At 28.3% G+C, this 21,595-nt stretch overlaps 1 protein-coding gene across 1 annotated transcript in view; it reads left to right on the top strand.

The window, feature by feature from the left end:
* LOC111642279 (leucine-rich PPR motif-containing protein, mitochondrial-like) overlaps window positions 1-21,595 on the top strand; it is a 64,491-nt gene that overhangs the window by 12,656 nt on the left and 30,240 nt on the right. Inside the window, exons 6-15 of the mRNA XM_023388608.1 lie at window positions 2,571-2,676; window positions 2,748-2,871; window positions 3,923-3,945; window positions 12,902-13,026; window positions 13,103-13,193; window positions 15,598-15,689; window positions 15,766-15,823; window positions 18,296-18,387; window positions 21,166-21,243; window positions 21,321-21,389. Of these exons, the coding sequence (XP_023244376.1) occupies window positions 2,571-2,676; window positions 2,748-2,871; window positions 3,923-3,945; window positions 12,902-13,026; window positions 13,103-13,193; window positions 15,598-15,689; window positions 15,766-15,823; window positions 18,296-18,387; window positions 21,166-21,243; window positions 21,321-21,389 (858 nt within the window). The remainder of the gene's footprint in view (window positions 1-2,570; window positions 2,677-2,747; window positions 2,872-3,922; window positions 3,946-12,901; window positions 13,027-13,102; window positions 13,194-15,597; window positions 15,690-15,765; window positions 15,824-18,295; window positions 18,388-21,165; window positions 21,244-21,320; window positions 21,390-21,595) is intronic.

The following is a 21,595-nucleotide window of genomic DNA, read 5'->3' on the forward strand; positions in this document are numbered from 1 at the left end:
TGATCATATTTAAGTATGATTATATAATATATTAGTACATAAATGCATCAAGACAATAGAAAACAACATTTATCAAAATTCATTACACTAAATCTAAATATATAAAATTACTTGTCCTGACTGATCGACTGACTAAGTCACTGATTCATCATCGCCCAGAGCAAACCACTGAACCTAAAGAGGTGAAATTTGGTACACAGTTAGGGTATGCCATGAGAATGCACACTAAAAAGGGATTTATTGAAATTCCCCAGTGGGGAAGGGAGAGCATTAAGTCTTAACTGGAAAAATGTATTTTACTGTACTGTTTTAGATGCAATTTTTGTTTTCAACTATGTTTAGTCTTCATTGAGTACTTAGGTGTATTAAATTGATAATATTTCAGACATTGTTATAAATATTTTCATACATTTCGATTTTTTAACTAAATGTTCAAATTGTTTTAAATTCAAATTTGTTATTGCATATTGGTTTGATTATAGAACGATTGTAAACGTTCCGGAAAATTGATCAAATTGAAAACAGTTCATTTGATTCTCAGCAATTCTCATCATTCTCAGAGGTAGGTGTTATATAAAAATTACTATGGTTGTTGAAACACTGAATATAAATGGGGTTTGCTTGCAAAACCATCGTGGGCAAAGTTGCGGGTAACAGCTAGTCTTTTTATAAATTCAATAATAGAAATACAAATTGCTTTTTTTCAAGCATTCTAGTCACTCTGATTCATCAGCAGTTATTGTACTTTTGCACTCAATGCAATATACTAGGAGTGATAAAGAGACACCAGAAATCAGTAGGAAACTGTGCATTTTGGGCAGGTTCTTTCAGTTGTTGCCTTTCCTTGAATACATTATGAGGACGAGCACGAACTAATGCACTAAGTTTTTTCTCTACCACCAAAGTGAAGAAATGTGTTCCTCTCGCAGGAGTTGACGAAATACTGTAACAGTTTTTGAGCATGCTCTATACGCAAAGTCATGAATATTAGTTGCAAAATCTATGAATCAATTTTTAAAAAATTTGGGATGTCGAAAAACCCCAGTTCATTAACTCAGGGTTTATGATAGTCTGTCACTAAAAAAAATTATAATCTTACAGTAAATTTTGTAAAAATTTCTTCTGTATTTAAATGTAAAAAAATTTTAATGATATACTGCAGATGATGCAAAATATAAAGATTATATATGTAAAATTTGTAAACCAGAAATTTCATCATTTTTCTTCTCGTCAGTCATGGAAAAACATCTTAAGACGTTTATATATTATGATTCACAAACGTAAGTTGTGCTACTATTTTAACACTTGGCAGTTTTCCATCTTTATTTAGTTGATATGAGTACGATTACATGTTTCGGGCACTGCCCCTCTTCGGTCAACATGAGCTCTTTTATCTTATATATACCTGTATTCTTTCTAAGTTGGATAAAAGAGCTCATGTTGACTGAAGAGGGGCAGTGCCCGAAACATGTAACTGTACTTATATCAACTAAATAAAGATGGAAAACCACCAAGTGTTAAAATAGTAGCACAACTTGTGTTTGTGAATCATAGAAATTAAGAAACCATGGTTTCAGAAGATTTGTAACGTTTATATATATAAAAGTCTCAGATGTTTATTCCAATTATAATTATCATTGCTGCATTTTATTTTTGAATTTGAGTTGAAAGCATGCATGTTGCCATAATAAGTATAATTGTGAAATTGCAATACCTGGATATAAAAATGTTTCTATCCAGATAGAATGCTGTCTAAATTGTATATAGTATTTTATAATTTTTGCATATGACAGCAAATTGCATATCCAACTTTTATCAACAATCAACTTTAATTCCCAAAATGTTGCAGCATATTTGGGGCCTATAAGGAATACTTTTGCATTAGTACTGCAGTTTTAAGAAATGATGTGTGGAAAAAGTCTTAAGTTACTCTGTCAAGAATTTTAGAATGTATCAAAATTATGTTTAGATGTTTTGAAAAATGTGCTGAATATCAACAAATAAGATCAAATCTTGGATATTGTTGGTACTGGGAGAGGCATCACATCATCATATCAATATCCCATGGAACAGAAAGTCTAATTATATTTTTGAGAACTTGTTAACAATAGTCAGTCAATTCTACAGTTTACAGAAATATCAGAGAAATTATTTTAGATGTGTAGCAATTTATTTCTTGTTTTTTCTTGGTTTTAAATTTTTGTCTAGATTTTTTTTCTACCAAATTTCTTTTTTACTTTGCCACATCATAATAATAACTAAAACACAACAACATAATAACTAAAACACAACAAAATACCTACTTATATGTAGGTATTTTGTTGTGTTTTAGTTACATTTTAAGAAATTGTTAATGTTTTGGATTATATTATAATTTTTCTTATTTCAAATAATAGAAAATAGGGATCATTGTGTAGCCAAGAGATTATAGATTGGTTTATATCGAATACATTACGTAAAATTTTTAACAATTTATTTGGTATAATAATCATATGCTTATGATAAAGTAATTAAATATTTAATAAAATTTAAAAATCCAAATATAAAATTTAATAAATTTTTTTTATTAGCCTGTTCATAAAATAATTGAATTCTGTCAAGATATGAAAAATAAAGGGCTAAATGAAACTGGATTATTGAAAGCAACCGTCACTGCATTATATTTTCAAAAAATTGGTAAGTAACAAATTTTTTAATGTGTGTTTATAATTAAAATTTTAGCAATATAATAAAAAATACTTGCACAGAATTAGTAAAAAGTACTAGTAAAATAAGTTTGTCTTATATTACAACAGTATCTCAGTACTTTGAACATCTAACTATTCTAAAGACATCTTGTAATGCAGCTTCAGATGTCTGCTTGCATACACTGTAATTCCTGGGGAGTGGTTTTGACATATATCCATCAAAGCATATACAGTAGTTGTAAACAAGTGTGATAACAACAGTTGCACCTATTTATATGTTTGCTTGCATTTCTTGTTCTTGATGTACCATTGTCAATTAAAACATAAAACATGTAAAAGTTATCAAAAATTACCCTATAATAGGACTCTGTAATCCAAAGGGACTGGTTTACTATTGTGAGATCTGCGATTTTACACATTTGTCTGAAATTTGGATTTGTCGAGGAATTTGTAAACAAATTTGACAGCAAAACAATCCCGGAAAGAATTAGATCAGAGGTTACAATTAGTCATAACAATCCGATGGGAAAAGGAACTCATAAGTGTCAACTTGGCACCATAATCGTCAACATTGGACAAACAAGTGATGCTTTTTCTCACGACAAGGGGATAAAAGAGAAAGTCACCAGAAGCTTGGGGGAGCGATTAATCAGGATGTCAATTGGTAGTTATGTGCATTTTCATCTTTTGGACCTCCATAACCCTGACTGGACCAAGAAGAGGAGAAGACACCGGTTGGAAACCCATCCACGACAACGACCCATCCAGATGAATGAAGTTCTCCACATCGACTCTCCAATACACCTGAGATGTATTTTAAAAAGGGGGCTGAAACTTGTAAACTCTATCTCTGCATAAAATGCATTAGAATAGGGAACTTAGGTCAAGCACACATTTTGTAAGAATTTGTTGTTCGCATTTGTAACCGCATTTATCCATTTATAGATCTGTATCTTCTAGATTTAGTTTATAATAAATTTTATATTTTGTTATTGTAAAACCTGTCTTTTGTTTGTCCACGGACCTCTGCCAACTTACCGATGCACTCCTGACTCAATTTGCTCTCCTAGCCATTCAACGACCTTGAGATCGGCTTTTACCAGCCTGTGCAGATTAAGTGGTCAGAAGGAACCCCTGATCCCCTGCTTATCTCACACTATTATTATTTTATATCCTGTCTGTTACTTACACATAAATTTATAATAAATAAATGTAAAATTGAATGAGTGCCAATATAAAAGAAAAAATGATGAAAATGGTGAGATTTTAGATGATGATGCCAATTCAGTAAATGTAATTCATATAATGTAAATATAAAATTAAAAAAAAATCAGACAACTTGATTATTAGTTAAGATTAGAGTTAGTAATTAATTAGAGTTAATCATAAAATTAGTTGCAAAGTTATAAGCTCTACATAAGGTGATTAAGTGATAAGATGAAGGCTATAAAATAAGATACCTTAGTCGTTTTTAAAAGCTGAATCATAGAACATCTTGAAATACAAGACTGAATAACAACAATTTTAAAGCCTTAAAAGTTACTTAGAGAAGAATAGAATTCACAAAATATATAAATCAGTTTATGTAATTTGTGAATTCTACATTTATACATTGATTATATAAATGAATGTATTGAAAATATATTCAAATGAATATTTTGCATTTTATAGTCTGTCATCATAAGATAGCAATTATATGATTTAATTTAAAATGTAACTTAATAATAATTTTTTATTTTGTTATATATATATATATATTGCTTGTCAAATATTATTCAATCATTTTATTGTAATAGATAATCTTGTTACAGGGGGGTATTAACAAAACTAACAAGGATATTTATTTAAATTTTGTTACATTAGATCAGTGGTTCCCAATTTCGCGTACCCCAGGAAATTGTGTGAAGGGGTACGCGAGGCAATCTAAAATCGGTTGATTTAAAATTAAAATGCATGAGATGAAGCAATCAAAAAAATAATGGATGGACCATCAAAAATTTGGCAATTTACAAAATGATGTCAAATGCACAAATTTGTTTATTTATAACTAAAAATAATCTTGAAATTTCATTTAAAAAATGCATTTGTGACAATACCTAAATGAAATTCTTACACAAGAAACAAAAATTGTACAATTAACACAAATTGTGTTAATTGTACAATTATATTATTATCATGTCAGCGAAGCGGCAATAAAATATTTACCGCCATTTTGCACAACGTACCTCTGTGAGAGCGGATTTTCGACCACGACAAACATGAAAACTAAACATCGTAACTGACTTCAACTCGAAGATGACTCGAGACTAAAGCTGATCAAAAAGCAACCAGATTTTACAAAGTTGTGCAAAGAAAATCGTGCACATTTGTAACAATCAAAATTAAATAACCTTATGTTATTTTCATTATTATTAAAATTGTATTTTAAAGTTAATAAATGTAAAAAAAAAAAACTTATTTTATTTATCACTAGCTGTCTACCCACGGCTTCACCCGCATTATATGGAATTTTCTCATGGGAATAAGATATTTTCTCGCAGTAAAATGTAGCCCATGTTCATCTCCAACATGTAAGCTATCTCTGTGCCAAATTTTATTAAAACCTGTTCAGTGGTTTAGACGTGAAAAGGTGACAGACAGACATAATTACCTTCAAATTTATATTAGTATGGCTTAATATGAATTTCTGCTATAAGGGGTACGCGAGTTTGAGCTCTTTCTTGAAGTGGTACGCAGGAAAAACTAATTGGGAACCACTGCATTAGATTAATGTTACATAACATATTTACTATTCAATAATCAAGACCATTATTCAGCTTATTTAAAATATAAATATAAAATTACGAATCTTATACATCTTTCATATTGGTATATTGTCAAGATTAGATCAAAAATTTTTTGATTAGCATCAAATATTTCTTTAATTTTAAATTTACGTTGCGTTCTTTCGATAGTTGGACATACGATGAGAATATGATATATATTAAAAGATTCAGCTTTACACCAATAACATTTCTTTGAGAAGTCAATGTAGATGTTACCAATCGGTAACGAATTATAATTAAGTTGAATTTGAATTAGCGTACGCTTAATATTTAATTTGGTATTTGACATAACAATATTCGAATTTGACGGAAAGTGTAACATATTCAGGTACCAATAATGATAAGTCGAGTTTAAAATGGAATCTTGATCTTTAACAATTGATTGAGATAAAGCAGCATTCATCATTAAAGAATATGCATATTTACAATTGTCTTCAGTTGAGTTGAGGAGCAATATAGAAATTTCAAAAGACTGAATAGTTTTTTTTAAATTTTTGATACCATGTAGCCTTTATAGTAGATGAATTTTTATTTTGGTTGCTCATTAACTGAAATAGAAATTTAATATTATCATCATTTGTATTCAACATACGAAAATAAAATTTGAGTAATCGCTTCAAAAAAAAGGAAAAAGTTGATATCGGTTAGTTTCTGATCTAATTGCATAACCAGGCACCGTATGTTCAATATGAAGTAATTTGCTCAAAAAAATAATGTGATACTTCTTTTCCAATTCTTGATAAAGCCCATATAGGACTGGCATAAAAGAATACTGGAACTATAAGTGAATGGAACATTTTCAAATGAATTTTTAGATTTGAAATTCTTAATTATGACGATAGCTAGATAATATTTATGAGTTGATTAATTTTATTATTAAGTTGGTTTAGATGGAACTGAAATTGACTGTTCCAGTTAAAATTAATTCCCAAATATTTCATTTGATTTACTACTTCAATTGGTTGGTTATTTAGATAGAAACCTTTTTCTTGATTGGATATTTTCACATTATTTCTGAAAATAAGAATTTTTGATTTTTCAATGTTTATTGATAAATAAATGGATTTTAAATATTCATTAAGTACATTGATTTTACATTGCAGTATAATGCGGGTTGGGGATAATAGTATTGATACAAGATTGTCAGCGTATAGTATATGATGAAAAGTGTGACCATCAATATAGATTCCTTCATTTTCATTTGTAAACAAATTATTAATCTCACTAATGTAGAAGTTAAACAGATATAAGGTGACAGGTTTGCCTTGAATTCCTTGATATATTTTTAAATCCGGATATATATGATTATTTTGGGATATATTGACTGTATATGTTGAAAATAAACTTTCAATTGAATTGCAAAATTTAGTTCCAGCCCCTTTCTTTTTTAGTTTATTAACTAGAGTGGGAACATGTACAGAATCATATGCTTTGGAAATATCAATAAAAGCTGAAAAAATTTTTCTATGTTTTTTTAAGATATAATTGAATAATTAAAGTCAGTAGAAAAATAGCCAGCTCTGTACCTTTTGATTTAGTGAATGCATATTGGAATTGCAAATTTAAGCCCTTCTCAGAGGACCAAATTTGAAATCGTGTAGTAAGTATTGATGTAAAACACTTTTTTAAATACAGATAGTAGAGCAATAGGACTGTAATTTTTTGGATCTGTTCGGATTTCCTTTTTATAAAACATAAGAATTTTTGCTGTCTTCCATGTATATGGATATATTGAGTTGTTATAAAAAAAAGTTGAAAAGACCAAGGAGAATCTGTTTACCTGTTGGTGGCAGAAGTTTAATAAATTTAGTAGTAATTTGATCCATACCAGGATCTGTTTTCGGTTTTAAGTTTTGAATTGATATATTGAGCTCTTCAGCAGTAATTGGTATGTCAAATATTACATTGAAGGGATTGATTATACCAGTCATTGGAGGAATAATAATTTCTGTAAATCTATTAAAGAAACAAGCCCAATTGGAAAAATCTATTTGAACTGTTTGTTCAAAATTCGAGCATCATAATTTCTTTATTGTAGACCATAGAAAGTCATAAGATTTATTTTCTATAATTTTTTGTTGTATTTTTTTAAAGTAATTTGATTTTTTTGTTTTTAATAAATTGTAGTACATATTTTTAATTCGATGATATTGTTTGAAAGCAGTAGTTGTAGATGATTTTCTAAACAGATGTAATGCTTTGGTTTTTTCTTTTTTAAATTAATACAGTCCAGATCATACCATGGGTTTTTTGGGCCTTGAAATTTCGAATTTCTAATCTTATGTGTTTTAACAAATTCCTTTATTATATTTTCAAACTTAGTATATTTTTCAATACCCTCTGTAATATCCTCATCCAATAAACAACTCATCCTATCACTAATTTGCACTTGAAATCGTTGATAGTAATAATCGGTTATCTGATAGTTACTTTTTATATAATTGCTATGATAATTATCATTCGACCCGAAGTAAGATCTAACAGGGAAATGGTCTGATGAGTCACAGTTTAAGACTTGAATTTCTGAACATAAGTCTACCAGAAGTTCCGAACATATTATCAAGTCAATTGTTGAGCTACCAGATGTAGTTACACAAGTAAAATCAGATGGATAATCCATTAAGAATATATAATTGAGCCTGTGTCGTTAGTTTTAGAAGATAATTTCCCATTTTATTCTGTTTAACATCCTTGGATTTATGAATGTTTTGGATTTTTGTGTTCAGTCCTTTATATTGCAAATCCATAGACTGTGCAATGCGAGCATTTAAGTCATCAATAATAATAACATAAGGAAAGGTATTTTTCAAATTTTCATATTGACAAAATATTTCATATAATATTTGCTGTTGCTCTGGAGGAACATATGTCAATGTTAGTACTAAAATTTTATTTTTTAAGTTAACTATTTCTTATTTATTAATTAATAGGTGCACAATTATATAATTATTACTTTTCTGGATGAATATAATTTCTCCCAATTTTTTTTATAAATAAATTTAGTCCACCAAAAGGACGACCCGGTCCTGTTGGTTTTTGAGTCAATTGTGTAACGATATAATAATTTTCATTATCTTTAATCTGTGAGTTGGAAAATAAGGTCATCCACATTTCTGTAATGGCAAGTATATCTGAGTTTTCCAACAAAAATATAAATTTGCTAGTAAAAATTTTCCGCAAAAGACCTTGACAGTTCCAATTAATAATTACAAAATGGAAGTCTTTCTGATTGTAAACTTTATGATGTAAACTTTGTTTTATTATATATGTTATGGACAAAGTGATTAATTGGGCATTATTCATAATGACCAAATAGGGCGGGCAGTGTGATAAATATTGATTAATTTATCAAATTGACCGATCATTATGAATACTGCTATCACCTAGTCAGGCAAAGTGATGATAATAAGTTGAGGAGTGATCATCTGACATACGCTAGCCAATCGGCACGCTGAGTTGCGTGTGCGTATCGTACAGCGTTTAGTACAGAATTTTAAATTTGATTAAAAAAAACTCCACTTATTTCATTTATAAATATTTATTTTTTGTAAATTATATCAAAGTACTATTAACTATATTAATTAAACTAATATTAACGAAAAGTATTATTAACAATTTTTGGTATAAATTATATAAAAAATTAAATGCTTTTTAGTTTATTTATTTGAGCAATTAACATTTTCATGACATTTGGAATTACATAATTTTTTTTTCTTTGGTAGCATTTGCATCTATTAGATTTTCAACCAATTTTTCAGCAGCATTAACTATAGTTGTGGCCATCAGGAATTGATGACATTCTTGCACATTCTCTAAGCGAAATTTCTGCACCCGGTACATCTCCAACAGAAATAAAGTTTTCTTTACAAACAGTAAATTGGTTTCTGGAATATAATAGATTTAATATGCCATGTTTGGTACCCAGTTTGTAAAGGTTTTTATCTTTAACCGCAACAACGACACCTAAAATATTTTTTCCATCACTGCGGGCTTGATCTTCATCAGGTACACGGATCCTTACTGTATCACCAACAATAGCTGCTGTGTATTTGGAATTTGATGTATTAATCATTTTTTCTGCTTGCTTTTTAAGATTAAACAAAGCCCTTGTTTTAGACACACTTCTTATTTTTTTCTTCTTTTTTTGAATCAATTGTTTGGACTGTTTCTTCTTCATTCACCAATTCTGTAATACTAATAACATCCTGGTTTAGATTTTTTTTCATGTGAAGACGATGTAGATCTTTGAACTTCATCAGTTATATTGCTATGTAAGGGTGGCATTATCAGATAATATTTCATAATGTTTTCTTGGACGGTACCCGGACTTTCAGAGTTTGAGCAACTTTGACTTACTTCGTTGATAGTTTTAAAATGTCTCTGTAGATCCTCTTCTGTATTAACGTTGAACAACGATTTGTTGGATATAAAATTCTTTAGTCCAACTTTTAACTTTGCTCCAAACTTGGCCTCATAGGGCTGCAGTTTATACCAGTATGATGTGCTCAATTTTTAATCAGTAGTACAAAACGTAATCCTTCCGACCATTTGTTAGTATTGTTAATCTCCAACCAAGAACTAAGCATATTTTCTACGTCTTGATTACATCTTTCTACTGAACCCTGACTTTGTGAGTGCCTGGGCTTTCCATGCACCATTTTTAACTCGGACCGCATATTACACATTTGTTTGATGATATTATTGGCGAATTCTCTGCCATTATCGCTTTGTAGAATACTTGGTGCACCGAAAATTGTAAAAATATCTAAAAGACCATATGCTACTTCTTCAGCCCTTTTGGTTTTTAACTCGTTTAATCGGTTGTTGAAGCGATTATTCATATCACTTAATGATTCCTTCATGATCGTTACTTTTGTCAAAGAAGAAAGATTAACTACTGGTCACATAAATTTAAATTTAAAGTTCGGTACTAAATGCAATATGCGTGAGCAAGTAAGATTTAAGTTTTGATTGGCTAACGTATGCCGGATGATCACTCCTCAACTTATTATCACCACTTTGCCTGACTAGGTGGTAGCAGTATTCATAATGATCAGTCAATTTGATAAATTATTGAAATTTATTACGATGCCCAATTTTGTTGGTCATTATTCATAATGCCCAGGCATTATTCATAATGCCCATATTAATCACTTTGTCCATAACATATACATCCAATAAAGAGCTCATCAGTTGAGTAACCATAGCATATGAATCTTGAAGAAAATAATTTTGATTGACCATAAGTCATTGTGGTTTAGTTTTAGATATAGAAAAAGGTTTAAAGGAATCAGTAAATACCAGTCCCTTCAAAACATAGCTATAAGTCAAGGAGTATTGAACCAATAATATGCAGTCACTGCAAAGTTTAGGATTTTGACCTTCTTTTCTTAGTTCATATAAAAAAGGAAGTAATTGTTTTGTCGTAGTGTAGATCTCTTGGTAAGGTCCTGTGCAATTTGAGTATCTTTCCATTCATTCGGTAAGTTTTGCTGTTTCATTTTAATAAAACTCAAATATACATAATCTCGAATCTTAGTATTTTTAAAAATTAACTTAAAAGTTGGATATTCTGATTTAGTCATTGGAATTACCACTATAAAATCGTCCAGAGTGATTTCTTGTAGTTTTAATGTTAAATTAACCAAATTATAAATTTCTAATTTGGTGGGACTTATTTTACTAGGATATCTATATAAAATTATATTATTAGGATGTTGTTCATTTACCAGATAATCCATTTGATATTGCATTTTTTCATTTTCCATTTTCAGATTAGCGATTTGTTGTTCAAGATTAGTAATTTGAGAGTTCATTTTTTTTATTTTGTTCTTTAGTTTCTTGAACACTATTACAAATCAGGTCCAGTTCTTCTTTGATAGAAGTCATTTGATTGAGTATTTGACATATTAATTAATTCAGAAATTTTATTCCATAATGCTGTAGTTGATATGCCAGATGAACTTTTCAGATTATCTGATGAAGAAGAAAAAGGTTCAATTGTCTCACCTGAACATTGTGAACTTTGAAATGTTGTTTCCGGGTTTAGTCCAGTATCTGCAGTAGATGATTCAGGGGAGATCTTTTTGGCATATGTATTGTATTATGTTATAAGTCTAACATTAGATGACGATGAAGTTTCCTTTCTATTATCTGATTTGGTTCAGTGACTTGGCGGTCTTCCTCTTTTTTTTTTTTTTTTTGATAGCGTTGCATCGTAGTTATTGTTATTATCTCTTCTAATAAGTTTAAAATTCTTTAACTCTAATAACCCATGCAAACAAATAAACCAATAAGTACTTTTGGCATTCAATATTCAATATTTCCACTATATTGAAGTATGCAGAAAATCTCACCAACAACTCTGATTGATAGGTGTGCCCCCCATTGCTTGTCAAATATTTAGTTTATCAAAATATTCTATTTATCAAAAAAATAATTTTAAATTTTAGCATTAATTATTCAGTTTTTAAGCATATAGATTGCTTCATTAGATTTTTAAGAATAAATACTTTGCTATGTTGGTGAACAATGTAAATTTTTGAACCTGAAATTCATTTTAAACATAATCAAAATATTTTCTGATTATTCTACTACGAAACAAATTTCCAATGGGTTTCCATTTATAACAGCACAAAATAAAATAAAATGACAATATATTTTATGATGCAGTAAATCTATTATATTTGAAGAAATGAAAATATAAGTGTTTTTGTAAAATGGATAAATAAATTTTTATATATATTAAAAATTTAATTAAAAAGGATATTGTAATAGTTTCTGATCTTTAATGTGTGTGTTTTACTTGTTCAGTTATTAAAAATAACAGCTTTTATTTTTGGTAACTGTTTTTATACTATTTTATGTATTATATAAAGAAACTGCAACTTTATTTTTGACTGAAATCTTGGGTACAAGATTTTCTTAATTATTTAAACCTGAATTTCTGTTTAAACAGTGTGCTATGATTTTCTGAGAAAAAATGGTTTGATTATGAAAAGTTTTAAATTACAAGTTGTAATAAATTTTTGATGTAAAATTTGAATTGCTATTTTAAAATATTATAAAGTGATGATAATTTTGTATATAAACAGTTTTTACTGGATTTCAATGTAATTAAAAATAAATTTATATGCAACTTGTATAAAATATATTCAAAAGTAATAATAAATACATTTTGTGTGTGAAATTATATATTCTTAAGTTTTCTTTCTTTCAAAATTTTTGGCTTTCTTATTTAAGAAAAATTTTATTTAAAATTCAGTATTATGCTTAAAATAGTGTATAATTTGATAACTAAACTAAATGTATTATTAAATTAAGAGTACAGTTAAAGAATATATTAACTATCAGTAAATAAAAATACTTATTAGTTTTTTATTATTTTAGAAATATACAAAACTTTGAAAGTGATGGAAGATTTAGAATGTCCTCCAAATTATGAAACATATTTAGACTATGTATTTCCAGCAATAAATACATCAGATGAAAATTATGTTATTGAAAAATTAAAGGTATGACAGTATTAGAGAATCATTAAATCAAATTTGTGCTTTGTACATTTTCTTATAATTATTGGTTATTTTTCAGGAAGTTTCTAATCAATCAGTTGGTACATTTGTGAATCCATTAATTAATTATTATTTAAATAAAACTGATATTGAGAAAGCAAAAAATTTAGGTAAAGTTTTCAATTACAATTATTTTTATATAATAAATTTATATCATTAATATACTTTTTATCAAAATTTACAAATTTAACTTTAAGAATAAATAATAATAATAATCTTTACAGGAGAATGAGAAAATTATTTATATCCTTCTCAGACACTTTATGCTATGAAAGTAAAGCAAATTTAAGCATTGAACCTTAAAGCAATGATCAGTATGTTCAATGGCCAACCATAAGTGATCCTGTGAGTTGCTTCTTATATGCAGTGATACTGTTCTTCAAGTCTGCTAAATTTATAACATATCTTTGATAAACCTCACTTTTTATGTGCTGTCATAATCAAAAATCAATTAAGATCAGGGAACAAAATAGCCAAGTAGGAAATGTACAGTAGTTTCTGTGATAACACTTCATTAATAACAGAGTGATTACACTGTTATTAGTGAAATATTATCACAGAAAGTACTGTATTTAGTGTTTGATAAATGGAAGTGCTTCACCTTGCATGAAGTTAAGGCATTGTCACTGTTGCATTTAGCATACAAGTGTTGATATCTTGCTATCTCTAGGTCATTTATAGAGCATGTCATAGGCCCATTTGGACTAGCTTCTTCAAAGAAGGGTTGAAGGATAAATGTGGCAGTGAATCTATACCAGACTGCAACTTTTGGCAAGTGCAGGAAAATCTGTTGGAAAATGTAAAGGTTTTCTATGATCCAAGTGTAACAGTTATTGATGATCACTGTTTCACTGAGGTGAAAATGTTGCTCTATATGATCTTTCTGTGGCCACAACATATTCACTTCTATTTTGTTAGTAAGGTCAATTCAAAGGTCTGTTGGATTTCTGTTAAGCTTAGTTAACACTGAGCACGATTCACTGGCGAAAGCAAAAAACAGAGCAAATAATAAGTCAGACATGACGTCATTTCCAGCGAATTTTACCATCTCATGAATCCCCTCAAAGTTCAGAACTGTAGAGTTTTTTGCTAGCGAAAAAATTTTGCCACCAGTCATATTTTGTTAGTTGTCATGTGGTTTTTGTTTTCAAGATGGCTACAAAAACTTTCACTCACAATAGAGTAAATGTTGTAATTACAGATTTTTAATATTCCTCTCACCCAGCATTGTTTCCTTTTTGACATATCTTTCTTTCTCTGTAAATAAACAAATGTGTTAATAACAGAATATTGGAAGCAGACATTTTGTTTTTTGAGATGACATTTTCTCTCTCTTGCAATGATTGGCTCCAAGTACCTTCTACATTGTGCCATGGGATACACCCAACTGCTATGACAGTGCACATGCACTATGGAGATTGCAGTATTATTCATTGACCAACAATAGCTGTAGTTATATCTGCAATGACTTGTGAAGTGATAATTTTGATTGGATGTCTGAGTTTAACCCTCAACTAAATATTTAGGTTTCCCTGAATTTGAGTGATCATTCTTCTGAATGTTTATGGAATCAATGATCCTAGACATAAATTTTTACAACAGCAAAATTCTTAAATTGCAGCACAGCATTATTGTTGTTTTCATAAAACAGCTTCACTAGAACTGTTTTATAACAAGGTGATAAGAATGACACTCAACAGTTGTAGCATATTTCCATAATTTTTTTTGCAGAAATGTCTTTTGCATGTCCTGAAATGTTAATGTACCAGATTTGATTTGGACAGATAAATATCTTTATACAGTGTGTAGGCAGTGATGAATAGGGGTATTTAATTACAATTGCCTTATATTTATAGTATGAAATTTGCATTATTATTCATTTGTGAAATTTCCTTCAAATTGTTCTATAATCTGATTTGTTAGAAGTATCATCTTACAAAATTTAATATAACATATAATTTATATTAATATAATGTAAATTTGATATTCAAAATTTAGAAGAGACTATACATGAAAAATACAATGCAGTAGACTCACTAATTTGGCCTTTCATATAATAATATACTACCCTTCAATGTGATTGCCCATGTACTTTCATTTCCATGAAAATGTTAGTCATGTCACACATCCTGTTTACTTGTGTTTAATTTCTGTGTACTGTATTATATTTCAGTATGCTGTCTTATTTGCCTGCCTGCTTCCAAAAATAATAAGTACCATAGGGCAATAGGTCATGTCATTTATCTTTAGGAAGGGTGTAGGCCTATACACTATTGATATTCTGGCATCTTCTATGCAAGGGATGACCAGATTAATGAGTGTCTGCTGTATTATGTAGATGATGTGTAAATGAACATGATTCAAATTATATATTTTCTAGTGCATTTATCAATATTTTATTGCAACATCTTTTAAATCTCATGTCTTTATAAAAATAATAATTCTTAACAATTATAATTTATAACAATTATATTCTTTAATATGCTGATTGTAATAATTTTTGTATTAATTTAGTGGAGAAATATCCTATTAGATTAAGTGCTTCTCTTATTCGCTCTCTTCCAATTGCATTTAAAAATTTGGGAGATGCAAGAGCAACTGTAGAGGTAATTAATGTTTCATTTTAAATTGTAATTTTAATAAATTTTAATACCATTTTACAATATAATGATTTATTTTCAGATTTTGAAAACACTTATTCATCATCCAGAATACAGTACAGACCAACCTATTAAGAGCGGTTAGTGTTTTTAAATTTTTTATTTTAAAATTGTCTTTTATTTTTTATATTTGCTTAAATTAAATTATATTAAATTATTATATTATATTAAATATTAAATTAAAAACACTAATTCATAAGCAATATAAAATGTTTTAAATTGCCAGTATCTATAATCTCAATTCTTGTGTTTTAAGAAAATGAGTTGTGCAATAAAATTTTTAAAGATAGATCTATGATCCTGATGATTACATGCACAAGCATATCATGCTTAACAATTCAGAATCATGCACAAAAATTTTGTCTATTTCTCATCTTTCAAGTGTGGAGTTCCGAATTTTATTATAATACTAGCAGGCATTTGAAGCAATCATGTTGTTAAAACATACATAATATAATTTGTGTTAAATTGCTTTTATGTTGCAATGTAGATTATATTTGTTTTCATTACAGTTAAATAGTTTTAAGTATGTTTAAGAATTGGTATATGTTAATAAAGTAAAGAATTATTTTAAATTATTCCTGTTGATTGGCTCTGCACAAAATTGATATTTAGGATGAAACATTTGTAGATTGTAAAAATTTAAAGACAAAACAATTGCAGCTGGTAGGCTAGAACTACAGTATATGGTAGCTTATGATAAAAGTTTATATACAAGGTACCAATATATTCATTGAAACATTAATCAAACTACTGTTTAATATATGATATACACATTATATAGATCATACAAAAAGGAATGTGAACAATAGAATCTATATAGGAGAAAAATACAACCAAAAATCCAGCTCATGAAACACAATATTGGAGAAAAACAAATGTTTTCAATTGCTTTTAGGACAATCATCCTCAAGTTAAAGAACTTATTCAGAAACATGTATCAGAATAGAATATATGATGGAATATAATAATTTAAAATATAATACATTATCCCCAGCTTGGAGGAAATTATTGTATATTTAATATTAATTTTACATGTATATAATTATATCTTGATACAAATGCATGACATCTGATGGCCAATCAGATGCTTGCTTTATATTTTAAATTATTATATTCCATCATATATTCTATTCTGATATATGTTTCTGAATAAGTTCTTTAACTTGAGGATGATTGTCCTAAAAGCAATTGAAAACATTTGTTTTTCTCCAATATTGTGTTTCATGAGCTGGATTTTTGGTTGTGTGTTTTGAATATTATGCAGTATTTAGTTGCATTTATCTATATAGGACATTTACTGAAGATTTTTAGTAGTCACTAGATCATCTTGGTAAGAACTAAATTATATCTCAGGTCTACTGGTAAGCATTCAAACCAAAATCAATACTTGTGATAAAATTCTAACAGTTTATGTAGCATGTCATCATGATAGCACTGTTATATATATATATTATATAATAATTGAACACTATACTACACCTTTGTTTATACTGTGCCATTTTTATCAGTTATATAGTATTGACATTTTAGTTGTTGAAAAAAGTACATGGTATAATGTATTACCATATTTTCTTGGAATAGGAATGGAATTAACTGGCATGCTGCATATAAATGGTGGAGACCAACATGCCAATGGTGGAGACCAAGGCTACCAATATGTCAGTTAAATTGCAACTAAAATATAAAATTAATTGGATCTAATAAAACAGTTGTTAATTAAATGTGAAAGAAAACATTCTTTCATGTACAATGCATCTTACTCTCAAATTTTACACAAAGCTGATGTTAATGATGTAAGCTGAGATAATTTAGCCAGTTTCTTAAATTTAAGGTTTCTTTTTGCATTTATGAATCTAATAACAATAAAATACACATAAAAAAAGCACTTTTGGAATTCCATGAGTATTTTACATAATTAGAAAGAAGACAAAATTAAGAAATTAAAGATATAATCATAATTTTTAATGCTCGCAGTTTTAGAACAGAATTTGTTTGTTTTTATGTGATGTAACTTGTTTGTTTTTTTAATGTGTCATCTAGAGAGAATTGTATAACTTCACATAAACTGGCATACTGGTCTTTACCACATGGAAATATCTGATTTTTTGGTCTCCCCAGATAGACCAGCATGCTGGAAAATCCATGAAAATACAGTATTATTATTTTCTGTTAAATAAGTTTATTAAATATGAATTTTAGTTGCAAGTGTTTGTGGCTACGTTAATTGGAACACAGCAATTGTTAGGAGCATTGTTCTGTTGTTTACCACTCTGATAAAGACATACTACTCGCCACATAAGTTGACTTCTAATTTTGAAGAAATTTTTTCCAGGCTTAAAATATTGACTTACATACCAATATACACAGTATGGTTGAAATTCTAGTTTTTTTTTTTTTTACAATCAAAAATTTTTTTTAACAAACAAATTACTGGAAAATGTTGAAACATTGTAAAAGTATTTTTAAGTAATAAATTTCTTAGAACATTTAATTCATAATGCATATTTTAAAATATTTTGTAATTTGTTTATTAAAAATTTTTTAAATAGATTTAGCTGGCCAGTTTTTATTGAATTATTTACTTGTTAGTCGAAATAATGTGTCTGGAGTTGAAGCTTTATTACAAGAACTGGATAAAATGGTGAGTGATATTTTATTAAATTTTCTTTCAGACTCTTTCACATTAATAAATATCAGATCTATTTATGTTTTGGTAATCAACTCACTATGTCTATTGATTTGATTTTAAAATTTCATAAATTTTTTAACTTATAAAAATAAATGTAAATGTAAATTAATTTTTACATTAGAGTGTCGCTTATCCGAATCAATTGGGGACTGGGGTTATTCGGAAAGTCGATATTTTGGATAACCAATTATGTACAAAAAAATATATTAACCTATCCCATGTTGAAATTTTTCTCCGTTGCATGTCGCTTTGCGTTGAATTTTCGTCTATGTTAAGCCTAATGTAAACTTCTTAAAATAATAATCGTGACTATTGTATCGTTAAAAATTATTTTTTTATTTTGTACAAACAAAATAAATATATTGAAAAATATAAAAACAATAGAAAGTTATACTTCAGAAGTTAATTTAATATCAAAAACGTAAAATATTTGAGTAGCCCAAGACATAGCCAAAGATTGCAACGCCACAGCACTGGCGAAAATTTAAATTTGCCGACTGGAATTCTTTCAGATAATTGACTTTTGGATAATCAACACTCTACTGTATTATATTTTTTAAAGTATAAACAATGTAAAAATAAATTAATTTTTTCCGTATTTTTATAAACTCAATGAAACCTATCTTTTATAAATTTTCTATGCTATGAACTTTTGCGAAAAGACTGCAGACTCTCATCTGTTACTGGTGTTGCTAGTTAGTTGCAAGTTTCAAAAAAGCTACAAATAAACAAAGATTATTTGTAACTTTGGTTTGAATTACATCATAAAATGTTGAGCATTGAATTATTTAGTTTTGATTCTTTTAATGTGTAGAAATATTAAACTACTAAAGAATAAAATACATTATTATTAATAACACTACAGAAATCATAGTAAAAAACCATAAAAGGGGAGAATGAAACATTTATATGACTTACTGAAAATAAACCTTGTGTTCCATATTTAGCAATAAAATTTTTTCATATCTTTATTTTTGGATGATGATGATAATGAGAGAAAACTTTTCAGAAACATGTATTGTAAAACAGCCAATGCTTCACAAGATTTCACAGAACACAATTTGAATACTGCTTTTCTAAACATTTAAATATGTGGACATTTTTATTGAAAAAAAATTGATACAACCATTATTGACAAAATGTTCTGTTATTAATTTTATAAAAATTCAAGAAATTTATTATAAAATTAAGAAATTAGCATAGATTCTTAATTATAAGTCATCCAAAACAAATATTTTCCATATATTTGTAGCTGTTAAAAGCTCATGATGGATTTGTAACTGATGAGCAATACTTTCTGTTGCAATTGCTGTAGCATTAGTATCAGTCATAATTTTATTTTTCTCCAATATAAATTTTAGTATGAATTAAAGTTTTTATTGCTTAGGTATGTTTATTAATTTTGTTCTGTGCAATTGTGAATCAAAGACAAAGATTCTATTGTATATTTTTGTGTTCATAAAATAATTTAGAATAGATGTTAATATAATTGAATATATTTAACAAAGGGTACGTTTGTAAAGTCAAATGAGTTAAACATGTTAGTAATGAATCCTTCGAATAGTAATAGTCTCACCCAGTGCACACTCTCTGCGGTGATGACGTTTTGAACGAAACTCTAACAAAGTTCATGAAGGAAAGAGTTAGTTTACTTCATTAATTAACCCCTTAAGGACATTGAGATTTTTGATATTTTATAATCATTAATTTAATTAAACGTAAAAAATACTTAAAACTGAAAAAAAACGAAAGAAATGCGTTTATTTTGAAGAAAAAGCTTCAAATTTTATTTTCCTTTGTCTCACCTTTCTGTGAAATATAACAACAATGAGTCATTGTTTACACAGCTGGATGACCTTGAACACAGCTGGAGTCAGATTTCCCGGGACATTCTCATACGTCTCGGGAGGACAAGGGTATTAAAGTAGGGTGACTATGAGCAACATGTATATTTTTAAATATTTTTAAAAAAATTAAGATTTTAATTGCAATTTCCAACCCCCCTAATTAAGTAAATTTACATATAATAAAATCGATTAAGATAAGCGCCACTTGTGTGCTTATTTTAACATCGCGCATGTTAAAATGCCTCTAGTCTGGGAGTCCGTTTTTTTTTTTTTTCCATTTCGCCTCTTCGGCGGGATCCGTAGGTGGGTCGTCTATTAACAGATTTCCTAGATCTCTACTTTCTAGGATGGCCATTATACGGTACTTCCAGCTTGTGAAATTGCTACCCGTAAACTTCGGTAACTGTCCATGTCCTATTTCGGCCATTCTATTCGTTATAACGGTTCGGTTTCTAAGATAGCAAATTTAGNAAAAAAAAAAAAAAAATGGGGGGCCCAAATGCCCGCGTTTTTCGTAACGCTATGTAACTTGCCCGAGTTATCTCGGGTTATGGTCTTAAGGGGTTTTTAAGAAAATGGCGCCTGACGATATTGATGTTTCTAAATCTACTCAAGTGTTTAAATTGTGAATTAAAAGGTGAAATGATTGAAATAACTGTCCACCCGAATCAATCTAGTAAAAATATTTCAGATAAGGCTGCACTAACAACATTCATATCTTCGATTTTAGAAACATCCATTTAGTTATAAACGAATCGTTCAAAAAGTCTAACTAAATAAGAATAACAATAACATCATTCTCATTTAATTCATTTGACTTTACAAATGTTCCAAAACTTTAAAGTTTGTTAATAATAATTTTGACTAAAATTTGTATTTCTAGGATTTGAAAATTTCAAATAATACAGCTGATATTATACTTGGAAAATTAAAAAATGAGTTATCAGAACAGGCTACTATGGTAAAATAATTTATTTAAATACTGATAACAATTTTTTATGAATTTACATATTTTTTTATTTTATACATTTCATGTAGCTTCTTGAGAAAATTGCAACTGATTCTTTTATTGAGGAATATGATGACCACACAATTCTTCCACATCCAGTAAGTTACTTTAAATATATTTATTTATTTATGATTATTTTATCTCAAAGCTATTTTATTTGTAATAAAATATTAGATTACAAACTTAGCCTTGGTTAATTGGCTCTATCATTTTTTACATTATCATCACCTTTAGAATGAAGTAATAGCAAAATCTTATAGGCATGATGTCTTGAATAATATAAAATTTTAGTTTATACAGATAA

Source organism: Centruroides sculpturatus, unplaced genomic scaffold (assembly GCF_000671375.1).
Source record: "Centruroides sculpturatus isolate CEXI.00-Female unplaced genomic scaffold, Cexi_2.0 scaffold1674, whole genome shotgun sequence".
NCBI classification, from domain to species: domain Eukaryota; kingdom Metazoa; phylum Arthropoda; class Arachnida; order Scorpiones; family Buthidae; genus Centruroides; species Centruroides sculpturatus.